At 29.5% G+C, this 18,649-nt stretch overlaps 2 protein-coding genes across 5 annotated transcripts; both read right to left on the bottom strand.

Annotated features, from left to right (window-relative positions):
- Window positions 1-3,131: 3,131 nt before the first annotated feature.
- LOC113873602 (peptide chain release factor PrfB3, chloroplastic) lies at window positions 3,132-12,725 on the bottom strand. Of its 4 annotated transcripts, none has more exons than XM_027511796.1 (7): window positions 12,348-12,675; window positions 11,061-11,278; window positions 7,196-7,396; window positions 6,513-6,564; window positions 6,352-6,410; window positions 5,638-5,815; window positions 3,132-3,624 (listed from the first exon to the last, which is right to left on the bottom strand). In XM_027511796.1, the coding sequence occupies exons 1-7, from the start codon at window positions 12,505-12,507 to the stop codon at window positions 3,344-3,346; spliced, it is 1,149 nt and encodes a 382-aa protein (XP_027367597.1). In that variant the 5' UTR covers window positions 12,508-12,675; the 3' UTR covers window positions 3,132-3,343. The 4 variants fall into 4 exon arrangements, with proteins under 4 accessions (XP_027367597.1, XP_027367599.1, XP_027367596.1 ...); XM_027511798.1 differs by adding an exon at window positions 12,094-12,139 and having other exon boundaries at window positions 6,352-6,564; window positions 12,348-12,489; XM_027511795.1 differs by having other exon boundaries at window positions 6,352-6,564; window positions 12,348-12,725.
- A 4,782-nt stretch (window positions 12,726-17,507) lies between these two features.
- On the bottom strand, window positions 17,508-18,254 carry LOC113871434 (probable F-box protein At5g04010). The gene has a single exon (XM_027508531.1). The coding sequence runs from the start codon at window positions 18,252-18,254 to the stop codon at window positions 17,508-17,510; it is 747 nt and encodes a 248-aa protein (XP_027364332.1).
- Window positions 18,255-18,649: the final 395 nt, after the last annotated feature.

Consider the following 18,649-nt stretch of genomic DNA (forward strand, 5'->3'; position numbering starts at 1 on the left):
ACTATTTTTAAAAAAAATATATTATTTGTGTGTTAATTAGAATAAGAAAAATACTTGACATGTGACAATATTTAGTTGAATATATGTTAATTAACTCAACACTTCATTGACGAAAGTCAAAGACAATGAACAATTTTTTTGTGTTAATTTGTCAGGGGTTAAAATTTAACACTTTTTAAGAATTAAATTTAAAATTAACAACTTTTATAGGAGTTAAAAGTGTTTTATGAACCCTTTATTTTAAAATATTATATGTTGATTGGATATGGATATGCTGCATGACATTTTGAGTTAGAATTTCATTATTTAACTTAGTACTTATTAAATGAAAACTAATGGCAAGGATTCTTTTTAGTTAATTTGTTAAGGACTAAATTGTAACCAAATTTTTTTTAAGGGTTGATTTCAAATATAATAACTTTTATAATAACAAAAAACCTATTTAAGTCAAATTTTTGAAAAAAAAAACATTTTTAAACCATCTTTAAGTTAAGGCTGTTTTGGGAGCATATCTCCATCCATCATCATGATATAGTAAAGAAAAGAGAGCTTTAACCACCACTTTAGTTGGGTCTTCAATGAAGGGAAGTCACACAAATCTAAGTCATACTTAGTGAATGAAATTAAAGCAAGATTGATAGCATTGTTATGTTAGAAGAAAGACTCATTTCCTTGGATCACAGCGAACATGGAGCTAAGTCCAAAGCCGTTGCTCAATGAAAAGGAAAATTGGTTTTTAACAAAAGAAAGCATGCGAGGAATGAATAAGATAAGGGTTTATTATTGTAATGTTGTTAAATTAATATATTTTTATTATTAGTTTTTAATTGATTGATATTTATTTATCAATGACGCAATATTCTTGATTCATTACTAATTTATTATAAAATTAATGTTTTTTTTTTCATTTGCATGATATTATAAATTCAAATAAAATTTAAATAAAACTAAAATATTTTTTTAAAATTTAATCAATTTTAAAATAATACAATATCATATTAAATAAAACTAAATTAAAGAGATATAATTTCAAAATTAATAAATAAATATAGAATTAAAATTGAATCAAAAAATATTTTTTCTATACATATAAAATTAAAATGAATTAAAAATTTAATTTTTTTCTTGTTTTTTCTTCTGTCAACTTTCTTCTCCAATTGAATCTTACTGTATGTTTGTATAATACCCTCAACTCCATTTTTAAAGAATAATTTTTTAGCTTACTAAAATAATTTATTCCTAAAAATATCATAATTTTTTGTTTTAGTCCTTACAAAAATTTATTTAATTTTTATTCTTAAAATTACAAAAAACACATAATTTTAGTTCTTAGCAAGAGATTAAAATCATATGTCTTGTCGTTAAATGTAAGAACTAAAATAAAATAATTTTTTATAAAATAAAAATAAAAAATGATAATAATTTTAGAAATTAATTACTTAATTAAGAAAAACAAAATTAACTTCTCGCAAATCTAACTCAATCAATGTATAAAAGAAGTGTAGACCTTGATACAAGCCAACATGCTCTTATTTTCAATTGTCTATTTCTAGTAATTTGTCATGGTAAAACATCCTTTAAGCGTGTGTTTGAAGACACATTAAAAAAATACATAAAAAATATAATTAATAGATTAAAGTAAATATGAATTCATAATGATTTAAACATGAATCTAAATTTGCACTATGTTTGTTCATTCACTTCCTTGTTGTTTATTCTTACCTCCCATTTTCCTTCACTTTGTTTTTCTATTTCCATGTCCAAATGAAAATTCAGCTATGAAAACTGAAAAAGATGGTTATTTACACCACCTCTTTTTTTTTTTTTTTAGTTACACCTTTTTTTTTCTTAAATTTCAAAAATTAAAATTTGAATTTTTTTACAATGGCTTTCAAAATTTAATTTTATACTTTCTAACAATTAAATTTAAAAAATAAATCATATATAATTTTTAAAATATAATTTTCAGAATGCATTAAACACATGTTCATAAATTTTAAATTCTAGAAGAACAAAAAAAAATAATGAAAATAAGTAATCTCCAAACTAAAGAACTCTACACTCACAAAGGAAACCTGCAAGACTGTTTAAATTTGTCTTTGTTTCAACTTTTGGAAAAAAAATATTTTAAGAATATATAAAAAGTGAATTTTTTTAGATATATGAAAAGTATAAGCTAATTTTTATTTGATTATAATTATAAAAAAATTTATTTTAAAGGGTAGTTGTAACTTTAACTTTTTTTTTTACAAAGGCTTTTTAAAATAGCTTCTCATAAAAGTTAGAATTAAATTATTTTTATTTTTTTTCATAACTTAAGGCTTAATTACATTTGCAATCCATTTCATTTGTCATATATCCGGTTTTGGTTTTCTTTATTTTTTTTTTCAGTTAATTAAGTCCCATTTATAAAATTAAGCAAATTTAGTCCTTTTGCTGATTTTGCCTTCTACCTAACAAACTCAAATTTTAATTTTTGTACTCAAAATCTTAAAAAATTAAAGCAATTTAAAATTGTTTTAAACCTTTTTTCCCCTACAACAATCCTATCATCAAATTTTTTGTTAAATATTACTAATTTCTTTACTTTTAAATGTTTAAAATTATTTATATGATAAATTTGTCATACACTGCTCAAATATTTTGACAGAAAATAATAAACTGAAGGTTTTACGTAAAATAAAATAAATGGAAGAACCAAATTTGCACAATTTTAAACATTAAGGGACTTAATTAACTAAAAAAAAAAGGACTAAAATAGCACATAGGCCAAAGGAACAAAAATACAATTAAGCCTAATCTTAACCAAACAACTAAAAGGGTTCAGAATTTTTTTTTTTTAAAATTTCTCTTTTTTGTGAAATAATTTTAAACAAACAAGTTCATAACCAACAACATTTTGTGCACTGATTGAACCAATTAACAATTATTGCATCCAAGGAGCTATAACTAAATCAAATTTAAATGATCATGATCGATGACATATCTATTAGTAAACTCACAATTTGGCTAAGGTTACAAGTGTGGAGCATTGCCAAAGGTATATCCAAATGGTTTTGGCGTCAACATTATAGAATATGGACAAAGAAAGCAAACACAATAAAGTAATAAACAAAGAAAAAATAGTTTAGAATATAATGCTGTTGACCTTCAACTCATCAACAAAATCTGTCAATACAAGCCAAAATGGATGAATTGATACTCAAATTTCTTTCCTCTCCAATAAATCAATTGAGGTAATTCCTGAGAATTTTCAGGATTGAAAAAGTGAAAATACTAAGTCTATTATGCTAAGTAATAGCAGGATAAGAACAAGGTGGCCTAAGGAACATGGATTCAAACCTTATGAGATGACTCTGGTATTAATATGAGCTGCAATAAGGGATCCAATATTCCCATCCAAAACATAATTTAGATCTGGCACCTCAATACCTGTCTTTACATCATGTACTAACTTGTACGGATGAGATACATACCTTCTAGTTGCTTCTTGCCACAAATTGACAATGTTTTCCTTCCTTATACTATTTATACTTTCAACTCCTTGTTCCCTTCCTATCACTTGAAGTTTAGCTTTCAATCTGTTTAATGCTTTAATCTTATTTGCAAAATGGCTTCTCTCACCTTCATAAATACAAAATAGAAAAAACTGCAATTCAGTAAAATTTCCATTTTTATGCTTGGCAAATTTTTCAGGAAAAATGCTGAAGAGAAAATGACAAGGTAGTTTAGTTCTGTCGAATGATTGTTGGGGGATGTGGTTCAAAAGAAAATGATGAATGAACAAAAATTTAAATTAACTTCTTCCACATACAATGTCTGGTCTTCTGCATGTGTGAAATCAAGACAACTGCAAACCGAGAATTTACAACTGCATATATCATGGTATGATAATGCCATTCCAAAGTGGAGATCAAGGTCACACTATGCATCTCTACTTTTTATTTAAACATTAATAATCAATGGATAAAGAAAAATTTAGTGTGACATGAATTCTTTCATGTTCATTAAATGTAATAATTGGATTCACTAATTATTTGTGATTTATATAAGCTTTACAAATAAAATACCTATTTGGTTTGAGGAAATATTTTGTCTTCATTTCATATTTTACAAATAATTACAAAAATGAAACCTAGTTATGACTTCATTTCTTGTTTTCAAATATTTGTATAAATGGTAATTCACTATTTCCTATACAAATATTTAAAAATAGGAAATTGTAATTTTCGATTAAAAACAAGAAATAAAGTCAAAAGGAGGAAAATTTCACCAATTTTTATAGAAATATTTAAAAACAAGAAACAAAATAAAATTTGTGAAAAAAACACAAAACATTTCCTCAAATTAACTAATCCTTTAGTTAAATGATGGTACAAAGGTACGGTATGACTAGGAGTGAATTACCTAAAGTTTGAGAAACAATTACTATCTTCATGGGAGAAAACATTAAATCCCTTTTAAACTAACAAAATTTAAAGGTACATCCTAAGGTTCTGCATAGGATAATAAATGTTACAAGAATACATAAGATGCTGATCGGAGTCAGTTATGCCCAACTTCTTTTGTCTCCTTTTATTCACATTTATAAAAGCCACAATTGCCATGTCCCCATGAAGCATAATTGACTTTATTAAGCTTTCACCACTAGTAAAATTGATTAATCAAGACCAGGACTCAGTCTAAATGTTGAAAAAAATATAGAAAAGTAGCTTCAAGAAGAACCTGAAGTCTACATAATGTGATAGGCATTGTTTAACACAACCAAAAAGGAAAGGGAGAGCAGAGAGAAAGAAGAGAGAGTGAGATTTCCGTGTCAGATCAGGGCATATTGCTGTGAAGTGACTGGATATCATAATTTCATAGTGCACTAAGAACCACCAAAGATACTACTAACAATCTTTCTCATTAAAAGTTTCATCTACGAAGGCATGTCCATCGTCTCTCTCAAGTTGCAACCAATGACAAGGGTAGGCTTTTGCCAAAGAGCATTCTAATCCATCCCACGTATGAGTTATGCTGCGTCAATTAATCAAGGCCAAAATGAAGAACTTCTTCCAGCAATTTTAGGTAACTACAAGCTAAATTTATTTCTTAGATAGTACTCAGCATAAGATTAAGTCCATTTATTTCAATATCTGCTTCTCTTATAAACAGTATCGTAAGCAAGAAACCATTGCGTAAGGTGAGCTTTTTATTACCAATATCTCCTAAAAAAACATTATTAACAGATTTACACAATCTTACATCCCAGGAAATTAGCGCAACAACTAATGCTTTACACATTATATTCAGAATCAGAAAGAATCACAACCAATAAGACCACATAGCTCTATCAGCCTCGATCATGAATGTGGTGTGGAACTAAATTTGATAAGGTTTTAATGCCATGTTCAGGTGGAAGACTCACACACAAAGAAAAGGTCAAAGGGCATGACATGACATGTCTGTGTATTTAGAAATCTTACAAGTAAACTAGCACATCATCAATGGCCAAAAAAGAAACAGTAGCACATCATATGGGACATTGCAATTTCATTAGGAATTCTGGCACATGTTCTTAAATATATAATGGAAAAAAACTAAAGAAATTAGAAAAACACAGAAGCAAACATCTCAACACAAACATACACATACCAGAGGATTGGACACTTATGCCGGTAGGCCGATGCTGAATGCAAACTGTAAGCTCAGTTTGTCTCTTCTGTTCTCCTTGAATCAAGGGAGATGAGATAATCAAATCATCGGAATCAATTTCTAGATCACAAGCATTCTCAAGAAACATGGGAATTACATCTACAATCGCTGAGCTAGCCTGGAAATTTTGAATTAGCAAACAAAATTATTTCATCAAATTTCAATTCTTAGTTCATAAGCCTAAAAACATTGATGAAGTTTCTAAAGGATAGAATATACAAGTCCACTCATTGATGACAAAATTACAATACTTTACTCGATATTTCATCGAATATAAAAATTCAACATGAATTTTTATATGGCACACAAAGGCTGTTTCTACAATATACTATACAGTTATAGTATATGAATATAATATAATATCATTTCCACTAATTTTTTGGATGTACACATGGACAATTATGATTATCTCAGTACTGTCCACGTGAACTTAGAAAAAAACTAACAGTGATATCAATATAGTGTATTAATGTTACGTGACGGAAATAGAACCATTATGTTGTCAAATTATAATTAAAACTAAAGATAAGGAATTAGAAGACACTTCTTACCGAAAAGAATTTTTGCATAATACAGTTCCATATGCAAATAGAACAGTACACCGGAAAGAAAAATCAGTTTACTATTAGGTAGGATCAAAGGAAATGTTTATACCTCAAGCTGAGCACATTCATCTGTAGAACCTCTTATCAAGTGGTGAAAACCTTTTTCCCCTGAAAGATAGCCATAAGCACACTCAAATTCAAATTCTATAGTTGCTGAAATAAGTCCTCCATGCTTGAATGGACACCTGTCAACAATCCTTCCTTCATAACCTTGTCTTTTGGCCCATCTAACATACATTCTTAGGAGCTGTTCTGCCCAGAGCTTGATTTATGAAAAAGGCCAAGGACAGCAAAACAAATTTACGTAAATAGTTTGAGAACAAGAAAACATTGAATCATAAAGCAGATAATCAGTAACTTAGTTTTATCAAGTCTAGATGAAGTTTATACAATATGTATAACACAGAAAAAATTGGTACCTTTCATAAGTTTCTAGTACTTGAAGAGAATTCTGTAAAAATTAAGCTCACATATGATGAGCATGTGCTAAAAACTCCAAGTGTAACTAATGGAAACCATGTTTAGTTATTCCTGCTTCAGGGAAGAGTAAAACTCCAAGAATGAAGTAATGCTAAATCTTCAAAATCCAAAAGTTTAATATTTTAAAGTGAAAAATACTACATTTATATTTGGAAGTTGATTTCTGTATAAATGAGTAGAAGTTTATGGCTGGCACCACTACACAATATGGAAAGTTACAAATTTCAGTTGTCAATGAAAATCACTTCTTTGTAAACAATTGCTAAAGTAAAATATCAATTTTAGAATGCATCCATCATAGTCAAGGTTAAGGTTTTACTGAAAATAGTAACACAAAAAATCATACAGCAACCAGATTCATAAGTTATAGTTCAAACACAATATAATGAAGTTTAAACATTACATTATCAAACCTTATGATGGATGCCACTATGTCCAGCTTTTATAACCAAGCATGCTCCTGCCATATCAAATGGTCCCTTAAGAAGCTTAGACATCTCATATTGATCTAGAATCTCACTTGCATCCAAAGATGCTTCGTATGCTTGGTTATAAAGCCCATAATCAATAGCATTCATCTCAGCCAACTGCTTGATCAGCTTTGCTTCCTCCACCTGCAGGACATAAAACAAGGCATTGCATTCTTTTCAAATAAGATGAAAAATAAACAAATAAAGTAAGCATGGCATTTATTATGTGCTTTTAGTGGTGTTAGCAAAGGTTCATCTTGGTACTTTGATTCAGGTGCTTCCAACCACATGACCAACAATGTTCAATTTCTCACTAATGTGAAAAAATACTTTGGAAATCTCAAGATACATATTGCTGATGGAAATCAATTGCCTATCACAGCCGCGGGTGATATTTTTTCATCTCTCATAAATGTTTTTGTCTCTTCTGGTCTCACTAGTAATCTAATTTCAATTGGTCAATTAGTCGAGAATGATTGCCAAGTACAATTCTCATAGTCTGGTTGTCCTGTGCAGGATCAACAATCAAGGAAGATTATCGCGAATGGGCCTAAAGTTGGACGTCTCTTCCCAATCCATTTCTCATTGCCTCCAAGTCTTTCTTTGCCTTTAGTTTCTTGTAATTCTACTCTTGTTGATTACCAGCTGTGGCATAAGCGTCTTGGACATCCAAACATAAATGTACTTCATTACTTGTTAAAATCTAGTTTTCTTGGAAATAAACACACTCCATCTCATAATATTGTTCATTTTGATTGTATTCCTTGTAAGCTTGGTAAAAGTAAAATTCTGTCTTTTCCAACCCATCAGTCTAATACAACACAACCTTTTGATATTATCCATAATGATGTTTGGGAGGTGGCACCGGTTATATCTCATGCTAATTACAAATATTTTGTAACTTTTATTGACGATTATAGTCGTTTCACCTCGGTCTATTTCTTGCGATTAAAAGATGAAGTCTTTTCCACTTTCAAAATTTTTCATGCTTATGTTCAGACCCAATTTTCATCAAAAATAAAAATACTTCGCTCTGATAATGGGGGGAATACATGTCACACTTATTTCAGAAATTTTTGAAATCCAAATGGCATACCCCTCAACTCTACAACAAAATGGGATAGCGGAAAGAAAAAATCGCCATTTGCTTGATGTTGTTTGCAACCTTTTGTTGGAGACCAATGTGCCTTCACGTTTTTTGTGTGAAGCTCTTTCCACCGCAATCCATCTTATAAACAGAATACCATCTTCATCATTAGGTAAGGAATCTCCTTTCACTCGATTATATGGTCACCCACCAAATTACTCCACTCTTCGTATCTCCGGTTGTTTATGTTATGTCCATCTTCTTCCACAAGAATGCACCAAACTTACTGCACAATCTGTTGAATGTACTTTTCTTGGATATTCTCCTCATCAAAAGGACTTTTTATGTTATGATCGTAACTTTCGTAGAATTCAGGTATCTAGAAATGTCATCTTCCAAAAAAATATATATTTTTTCACATCACATCATGATCCTGTCTCTTCTTCAATTTCTGTTTTGCCATTGTTTTCTAACTTTCATGTAGGTCAACAATCTTCTAAACCTCTCTTGACCTACAAAAGACGTAATACTATCACCCATAATCAAACAATCCAATCTCATGGCCCCCTCAAGATGATTCCTCGGCTGCTGGTCCAGTAGAAGAACCAGAATTAGCTCCTCTACGACGCAATTCACGTGTTAGTAAGCCCCCAGAAAGGTATATCACTTCCATGACAGTATCATTATCTTCTATTCCTATTCCTTCCTCTTATAAAAAGGCCATAGAGCATGAATGTTGGTAGAAAGCTATTGAAACTAAACTTCTCGCCTTGGAAGAAAATCAAACATGGGACATAATGCCATGTCCATCATCTATTAAATCTTTGGGAAGAAAGTTTGTGTGCTCTATAAAGTTGCGTTCAGATGGATCCATAGATCGTTACAAGGCTCGTTTGGTTGTGCTTGGAAACAAGCAAGAGTATGGACTAGACTATGATAAGACATTTGCCCCGGTCGCCAAGATGACAACCGTGCGCATTATTCTTGCTCTTGCTGCATCACAATCTTGGCTGCTACATCAAATGAATGTCAAAAACGCATTCCTTCACAGTGATCTTTAGGAGGAAGTTTACATCAAACTTCCTAATGGTATGCCTACACCTTCACCTAATACTGTTTGCACACTAAAACGATCTTTATATGGATTACCAAGAGTATGGTTTGAAAAGTTTCGATCGACATTACTTGGTTTTGAATTCACTCAAAGTCAGTATGATCCATCTCTTTTCCTACAAAGGACTCCTCAAGGCATCGTGGTGCTTCTTGTTTATGTGGATGACATTGTGGTGACTGGTTCCGATCAAGATGCTATTTCTAGAATCAAACACCTATTGCATTCAACTTTTCATATGAAAGAGTTAGGCCAACTCACTTACTTTTTCGGTTTAGAGTTGCACTATCATCATGAAGGCATTTTTCTAAATCAACAAAAGTATATTCAAGACTTGATCCAGCTAGCTGGACTAACAAATACAACCCTTGTTGACACTCCTATGGAAGTTAATGTTAAATATAGACGAGATGAAGGTGAACTTCTGGATGATCCCACTCAATATCGCAAGCTGGTGGGCAGTCTCATCTATGTAACTATCACTCGCCCCGATATTTCTTTTGCTGTCCACAGCAAGTAAGTTCATGCAATCTCCACAGCATTTTCATCTTTCAGCACTACAACGAATCATTAGATACCTCCTTGGCACCCTAAAGCGTGGTTTATTTTTTTCCTACTGGTTCATCAATGAAACTCCAAGCATATAGTGATGTTGATTGGGCTGGATGTCCAGACACAAGAAAATCTACTACCGGTTGGTGTATGTTCCTAAGGAATGCTCCTATTCATGGAAATATAAGAAACAAGATTCATTCTCAAAGTCATCTACTGAAGTAGAATATCGTGCAATGTCTGCCGCTTGCTCTAAAATCATATGGCTGTGGTCTTCTTACAGAGCTTGGATTCTCTCAAAAACAACCAACTCTGTTGCATGCTAACAACACCAGTACCATACAAATTGTAGCAAACCCAGTTTACCATGAACGGACGAAACACATCGAGGTTGATTGCCACTCTATTCGAGAAGCCTATGATTGAAGAGTCATCAATCTACCACGTCTCAACATCTGTTCAAATAGCTGACATTTTCACTAAATCCTTGACACGTCAGTGACACAATTTTTTACTTGGCAAATTGATGCTTGTAGATTTACCAACATCAATTTGAAGGGGGATGTCAATAGAATTAATGATTAATGGAAAAGAGGATTGTATGGGATTGATTGCATAATTATTTGTAACAGTTATTGTTTTATTTATGATAATTAGCTGTAAATGTATATATGATAGTTTAGCTGATTTATTGAGCTGAAATCAACGCGACAGCTTATAATTTAAGTGTATTTATATGAGCAATCTGAATAAATGAGGAGAGGACAGAGTTTTTGGCCAAACCTTTTCTTAGTTTAACATCAAGGCTATCTCTGAGCTTTATGGAATAGCTATCTAACTAACTATTATAATTATAATTATCTCACACAGAGAAATGTTTTATGTTCACTTCTTTCCTCGTTGTAATTTCATTTTGTTTTTCTGTCATTGTACCCAAGTCTCCATACACCATTAGTTTAGTGGCCAACACAATGATCATACCAATCAAATTTTATATAGAACAAAAGGCAAGTAATGGAGTCAAAATTGAGGTGAAACTGATAGGAGCAGAACATCACCTTGTATTTCAAGTCCTTAAGAGAATCAACCACTTTGGCACTGTTAGCCAACTTGACAAGAACATCATTGGACTTAGCTGGATCATCCCACAAATCAAAATCGCGTACCAATTCTTCCTGTTTAATCCATGTTGCTTGTTCTGTTTCCAAGGCTGTTGATGCAAACATCTCAGCACGAAGAACTGCATCTTCAATTTTCTTTCTTAGAGAAAATAAACCTGGTCATATTTGAATGGTTGTCAGAAATAGTAAGCAAAATAAAAGCAGTACTTATCTACAACTATACTATCACAGAGTCATTATTTGACAATGACTTTACTTCTAACTCATTAGATTTGGAGAAGAGTATAATATCAAGAATCTTCAATCCAATTACATTTTGCTCTGAGGGTTTGTTCAGGCCGTCAAATTTAGAGGGAGGAAGACACAGAAAATAAAGCAACCATATATTTCTTCATGATAAAAGCCTCTATGGTAGCATCAAATTTAGAAAGGGGAAAACAAGATATGCATGATCCCCTGTGATCAAAGATACAATCGGCATGAAGTATACATGCTAACTATATCGTCAACATTCCTCAAACAAATTTACATTAACAAGTAATTCTGTTTATAGATAATATAATAGTTAATGCAGTGACTTATTTTAACATTGAACCAAGGTAAAGATGCCTTTATTTCTGTCACATCACATATCAGAACTATTTAGTGAAAAGAGTTCATGATATGAGGTCTCCCAACTCCCATTACTAACTTAATACCAGAGACATTTTTCCAGAATATTCAGACCAGTGGGCCATTATCCCTTAGGCAATGTTCATTGGACCTTATCTTCACATTTTGTTGAAATAGACACACAAAAAAACATTGAACCTTACAAGTTTGAAGCTCTCACCACTTGTGACATTGGCGGAACATCAATAGCAACAAAATAATATACCATTTTTCAATATAATAAATAATTACTCTTTCAAAAAAGGGTAGGGTTAACACTTTTCTTATTTTTAAAGATATGTTCCGTATCCAAAAATATCTCTTCAAATCTCACTTCTCCATTTTCCACCTTCCCATTTTCACTCCTGTAAAGCAAAAGGGTAATGACATAGATATAGTAATAAATGAATAATAAAAGCCACACCCAACATAGCAAACACCAAATTGAACCACTAATAACACTTATTCCAAGTCCAGGCAAAAAAATAACAGAATCATGGAACAAAAGCAGTTAGCACAGGCTCTTACACAACAAAAAGAAAGAATAAAAAAAGATAGCATTTTGGAACAGACCCACTTGTTTGTAGATATCCTTCTTGTTAGCCATGGAATGAGAAGCTCTAATTCTGAGAGAACATTGAAGCACCCGAGCATGTGGCTTCTTCCTCGTCAAAGAAGACGCGACATCATAAACCGTTCTTACACAAGCAGCTTCAGACCGCACAGTGGCCATTATCGTTCAGAGAACCAAACAGTGGAAAAGCCTTGTTCTCTCGTTATGCCAATGCTGCAATGGCCAAGACTTTGTGTCAGAAGCGAAATGGAACCGAGACTTGGTTGTTCCCTTCGTTGCCTTATCTTGAAAGTGAAATCCGTTAAGAATTTTGGGTGCGCTGCAAAATAAGACAAGTGGATTAAGCTTCAGCCACAGGACACAGTGGCAATGTACGTATACATTACTAAATAATTCCAACATTTAAGCTCCATTAGAACATTACTTTATATAATGCTGTATTGGCTAGATTTACTACCCGGTGGGATTATTAGTAAGTGATGCACATATTTGACTTATTTGTTAAATTCTTGTCATAAATATAAATGGATTGTTTTCATGTAAAATTTAATTTAATTTTTTTAATATGTATTTAAGGATACATAAAAAAATCTATCTATAATAAAATTTTATTAACAACATAAATATTATATCTTTTAATAAAAAATATTATTGGGTTTAGGGTTTGTGTATGTGTGTTACAAAAAATTAAAATAAGTTCAATGTAAAATTAAAGGTAAAACTTTTCAAAACATTGTAATGATAATTCTAGAATTTAAAATAATTTATCGATAATTAAAATTAATTTTAAATTTTAATTAATTTTTAATATGTATTTAAGAATACATAATAAAAATCCATTTATAATTAAATTTTATTAACAACATAAATATTATATCTTTTAATTAAAAAATATTATTCATTAGTTATTTATTATTTGCTTTTAGACATATATTAAAAAAATTAAATGCTAATTTACATAAATATATTTGTGCAGTATAAATATTATTTAAAATAAAATTATATTTAACAATGATAAGTATAAAAAAGAAGAAGCATACTTTTATAAGTTTTTAATATTATATAAATAAAAAATGCTTACGAATACTCAAAATTTAATATTCAAAATATTTATATATTCACCCAAAATCTATAATTTAATGACAGTAGATTAAGTAATGAAAATATATTTTCTAGTAATTTGAATTAATATACATTGCATTTTGTGACTTAAATTTGTGACTCTTGTGTGTGGTTCTAAGTGATTGTGGTTGTGACATCAATGATAGGTTGAATATGTGTACTCAAGGTTTTTTTGGTTCATGCAGTGGTTAGTGAATTGAAAGAGATAATAATATTTATAATTTCGTTTACCTTTATTTCTATTTAATTATAGAAGAAAAATATTGTTCATTAAAAATTACATGCCTTAAAGATAAAATTTTTACCAAGAAGACTTAAGTATTTGTACCCTTTATGCAATCCACTTTACCTAAGAAAGACACACCTTTTAGCGTAGAACTATAATTTATGTTAATGGTAAGGTTTCAAACAATACTTTGGTAGCTAACTGTGCAAAAAATAATGAGATTTGTTATTAAACATGTGTTGACAACCTCTTTGTTAGAATAACAACAGTTGAAAATGATTCCCAACAATAATAAGTGGCATTTTTTATGTAGTTCAGTTGGGTAACTATGTTTTTCTTCATTTGTATAATGGCACAATTGTCTCAACTTAATCTTAGAATCTTGTAAAATATTATTTAAGGCTCTAAACATTCCTTTCCCATCACACAAAATATTTTAATTTTTTAATACTAATTTTCTCAAAGTTTTTAATTCAAACAAAGGCATGCTTCGTATCTGAACATAACACTTAAAATCAAACATAAATTTATTGTTGCAGTTGCCAAACAATTGAATCTAAAAGATTAAAAGATTTTGAAAGTCTTTTATTTTTATATTGACAAGCTTCACATAAATCTAAATTATCTTGTACAAAGTTTTATCTTACTATTCTTTAAAACTTTAGTTAAAATCCTATTATTAAAATGTCCACATTTTGAAACTAAATTTTTTTAGTGAAAACTTAACAAGTTCAATATTTTTTATAATTTATGAAGTACATCTTTAACGTGCTCTTAAAGTAAGACATGTTTTATCATTTTGTGCTTTAACGAAATAATGTCAATAGCAATCAAACTTTATCTCAGTGAGGTAAAATATATAAATTATACAATATCATTAAACTTAATTAATAATAAATTCTTCTAAAATCTTTTTGAGTTTCACTTTTTTTAATAAATTTAAAATTCATACAAATTATTTACCTCTCATTTTCTTTGCATATGACCAAAATTACCTTTACTACTTTAATATTATCACGCTTGTTGATATTTTTTATTTTATCTTTTCTCATGCAACTACTTATTTATCTTAACATTATTATTTTTATCACTTTCACTTTTTATCGTATTATTTTGTAATAGTATAATGAAACTTTTATGAATAATATTTTTATTATTTACTATAATAGATAAATCCTTAATATATTTAATTATTATGAGTCTAAAAATGCTTAGAAGATTCTTTATGATCTATAAAAAATATTTGTAATTTTTAAAGAATTATACTAAATATCAAGAATAACATTTTCATAAGTATGAATTTAAAAAGTTTGTCTTAGTGTGATTATTTGTTTCATGAAACTGATTTGATTCGTGTGTAACATAGTTGCTAGTTTCACTGTCAAAGTACTAATCTAGTTTGTACCACTACCTTTCTAGTTACACTTAACATTACTTTACTATTTTTTAAATTAAAAATTTCAGATTAAATTAAATAAATAATGTTACTATCACTCCACATTATACTATAATAGAAAAAATTAATATAAAAAAAAGTTTGAAGACAAAAATAAATAAATTAATAAACAAAATTTTTGCTGATAAAATATGTATTATTCTATAATACCATTAACTAAAATAAATTTTTTAATTGTAAATGTAAAATTAAAATAATAAAATAAATATATATTTTAAATGATTATTAATAAATTAATTACTAATAATACAAAAATTACACTGTATAAATATCATTCCAAAATTTTTAATATAATAAATTATAACCTAATTAAAAGATTTACTACTTTTTATTAAAATATTACAAATATTGTAATACTATTTGCAACCATTACTTTTTTAAGTTATTATTAAATGATTTTTTTATTCACACATCAAATATTCGACCAACAAATAATAAATTTTATTTCATATAAAAAATTATTTATTATTAAAATAAATATAACATATAAAATAACATAATTTTTCCTTATAATAAAATAAGGATAACTTAATTCTTAAATAATAATTATTTATATGAATTGTTCATAATTAAAAATTATCAACATAAATATTTAATTATAATTAAATAATTTTATTTCTAACAAATAAAATAATAAAATTTACAATAAATATATCAAATAAAAATAAAAATAAAAATAAATTATAATTAATAGAGTTAAATAGAGTGTTTACAATAAAAGAGTGTACTTAAGTATAGTCCAATGGACACTAGACAACATATATCTACTTCGTAATAATGTCAGTACCAACTGATGACATGTGTAAACATCTAAAGACAATTTATACATTAAAAAAAAAAGTTAAAATGTTAGTACTCCCAGCAGATATTAGTGCCACAGAAAATTTATTTTTGAACCTATACTAGAAATAATTCTTTAAAAATAGCCTATTCAACCAAATTACCCTATGAAATAAAGTAAAAAAATTGAAAGAGAGATTTTACCAAAAACAAAGAGGGTCTTATTGTGCTACTAAAACAAGATTTACTTTTCTACTTATTTTATAATTTTTTTCCTTTTCTATTTCACTTGTATCTCTTTTCACAGTTTTGATTTTCTTTTTCTAGATTTCACCTTTTTTTCTATTTTTTTAATCTATTCTCTATCAGTACTTCTATTTGTTTTTTCTTTGAATTTTTCCAACTACAAATGAAATTTTTTTAAAAGTTAAAGAGACCCAGAAAAAAAAAACTAATCCTTTTTTTCTTATATCCTGTGTAAATTATTTTATTTCCCTAAAAGCTTATATTTTCAAAATATTTTTCCCCAACCATAATTTTATATTATTAAAAATTAGTCAAACATACTTTCTTAAATTAAATTATAGTATTAATTTTTAAATTATTATTGATTATATTCATTATTATCTTTAAAAAATATGATAGAAATAACTAATTTAATATATAATTTAAATTATTGTATACAATCAATAAACTAAATACATAACACTTTTCAATAATAAATCATGCTCTATAAAAAATTGTTATATAATTACGAATTTTAAAAATGAATATTTTTATTATATTTTATAAGTGTTTCAATATAAATTTTTGTATAATCAATTATTTAAAAAATATTGTAAACATAACTGTAAAAATAACTATTATAAATATAGTAATTTTTAATTAATTATATACGAATTAGATTTTTTGACACACTCGCATATTTTCATTCTTTTAAAAAATAAAACGTCACTAATTTATATAAAAAATAATATATTAATATTTATATATCTTTAAAGTGACAAGATTTTAGTTATCAAAATTTCATTACCAATGTGATAATTTTTTTTAATAAAAGAAGGAAGTCATCTACTTCCTATTTGTAACAGTTTCGAAATCAATATATCTATTCTTTCACATCCTTCTTTTAAAAAGCTTTCTCAATGGACACTACAGTAGACAAACCATGATTTTAAAAGTAATACCATAAATATTTTGTAATTAAAATTAAAATCTTATTCTAAATGTCAATGATTAATCTCTCAAAATAATATTGATAATAGTTCTAGCTTAAAAGTGTTTCTTTATAAATATATTGTTTTGAACATACTTATCTACCTACTTTTTTTTTTTTTAAAGAGTGTGAATGTGAAAATATTATTATGAAAAATAAAGAGTACACTTTTAAAACATTTTCCTTGTCAAGAAAAAAATAAATAAATTATTTTTAGTAGTTTCAAATATCACAAAGCAATGTACATCGTGTAAATGCTATCAAATTTATAGGAGACAAAAATAAAATCATATAAATATAACCTTCTCCACAAATAAATAGGAGACAAAAAGGAATTTATTGTTTTATATATTTAAACTTTATGAACCGCAGGTGAGAAGAAAATGTTCCAAGTACCTAAGACCATCTTCAACGCTAACATACCTCCAATCCACAACACTCAAAATTCCCACACTCACCTTCTCCACCCTCACCTTCCTACTCCCTTCACCGCTACCGCACATCCCTATCTTCAAATCCGCCACCACCGCACTCGCCACCGCATTCGAGCAACACCCCGGCGCCGGAAGCTCCTGTGAGAACCACCCCTCACCGCCGGCCACAAATTCCACCTTCCCCTCACACTCCATCATGGTGAAAACCCCTCTCCACCCTTTCAACACCACGTTCCACGCAACCCTCACCTCCTCCAAACCCTCGCTCAAAACGGGGTCGTCAAAGCCAACCCCGAACCGGAACACGCCGGGGTAATCCACTGCAAGCGCGTCACAATCGCTTGCCGTGGAAACTACGCGGGAGTTTCGGTGGGAAATGGAAATGGCAAAGACGAGGTCGTTGAGCGAGAGTTTGGGCTTTGAAGGCTTCATGTGGCGGCGCGTGGCTGCGGCGTGGCCTATTGCAAAGAGGCGGCGGAAGGAGGCGGCGGCGGCGGCGGAGGGTGGAAGAGTGAAGAGAGAGGGAAAATGGGTGGCTAAGATGGGTTTCCAAAGATGATCAGAGGACATTGAAGAGAACCATGACTTTGACACGCATGAAGCTATGGCCAGTGTTTTGGGGTCAAGGTAGTTAGCTACGAGAATAAGTGCTTCCCATGGAGGAGTTTCCATTAAGGTTGGAGAGTGTAGAATCTTTCTTGCTAATACTGTGTCGTTTTGGGGTTTCTTAAAACGCGTTGTTGAAGCGATAGAATCATTGCAAGCGGTTTATAGAGGGAGTGATGCAGTGGGTTAGTGTAGTGGAAGGTGCCACGTGTACTGTGTTTCTCTTTTGCATGGTTTCTGAGTGCCACGTCAGTTCGGTTATATGTTGCAAGATCAACTCAGCTTCCCTTTGCACATGACACGTTTTTATTACCCTTCTTCAAGTCCTTTCCATTTTCCTTTCAGAAAACTACTATATATACATATAATTGTAAAACAAAAATAATATGTTATAGAATATATTATATAAATACTATAGTTCCTTTGCCTTTTGAGTTACTTCAACAATTTCAATTGGAAAA

The sequence above is a fragment of the Abrus precatorius genome, unplaced genomic scaffold (genome assembly GCF_003935025.1).
Source record: "Abrus precatorius isolate BTA unplaced genomic scaffold, Abrus_2018 Scaffold7, whole genome shotgun sequence".
Lineage (NCBI taxonomy): Eukaryota > Viridiplantae > Streptophyta > Magnoliopsida > Fabales > Fabaceae > Abrus > Abrus precatorius.

What these genes read in the sequence shown, in the direction of transcription:
- LOC113873602 (XM_027511795.1), bottom strand. Translation starts at nt 12,507, where the DNA reads ATGGCCACTGTGCGGTCTGAAGCTGCTTGTGTAAGAACGGTTTATGAT. An exon ending in GGATATCTACAAACAAGTGG is followed by an intron (nt 11,279 to 12,347) that starts GTCTGTTCCAAA and finishes AAATATGACCAG; the next exon opens with GTTTATTTTCTCTAAGAAAG. An exon ending in CATAAGTGTCCAATCCTCTG is followed by an intron (nt 3,625 to 5,637) that starts GTATGTGTATGT and finishes GTATTTATGAAG; the next exon opens with GTGAGAGAAGCCATTTTGCA.
- LOC113871434 (XM_027508531.1), bottom strand. Translation starts at nt 18,254, where the DNA reads ATGGAAACTCCTCCATGGGAAGCACTTATTCTCGTAGCTAACTACCTT.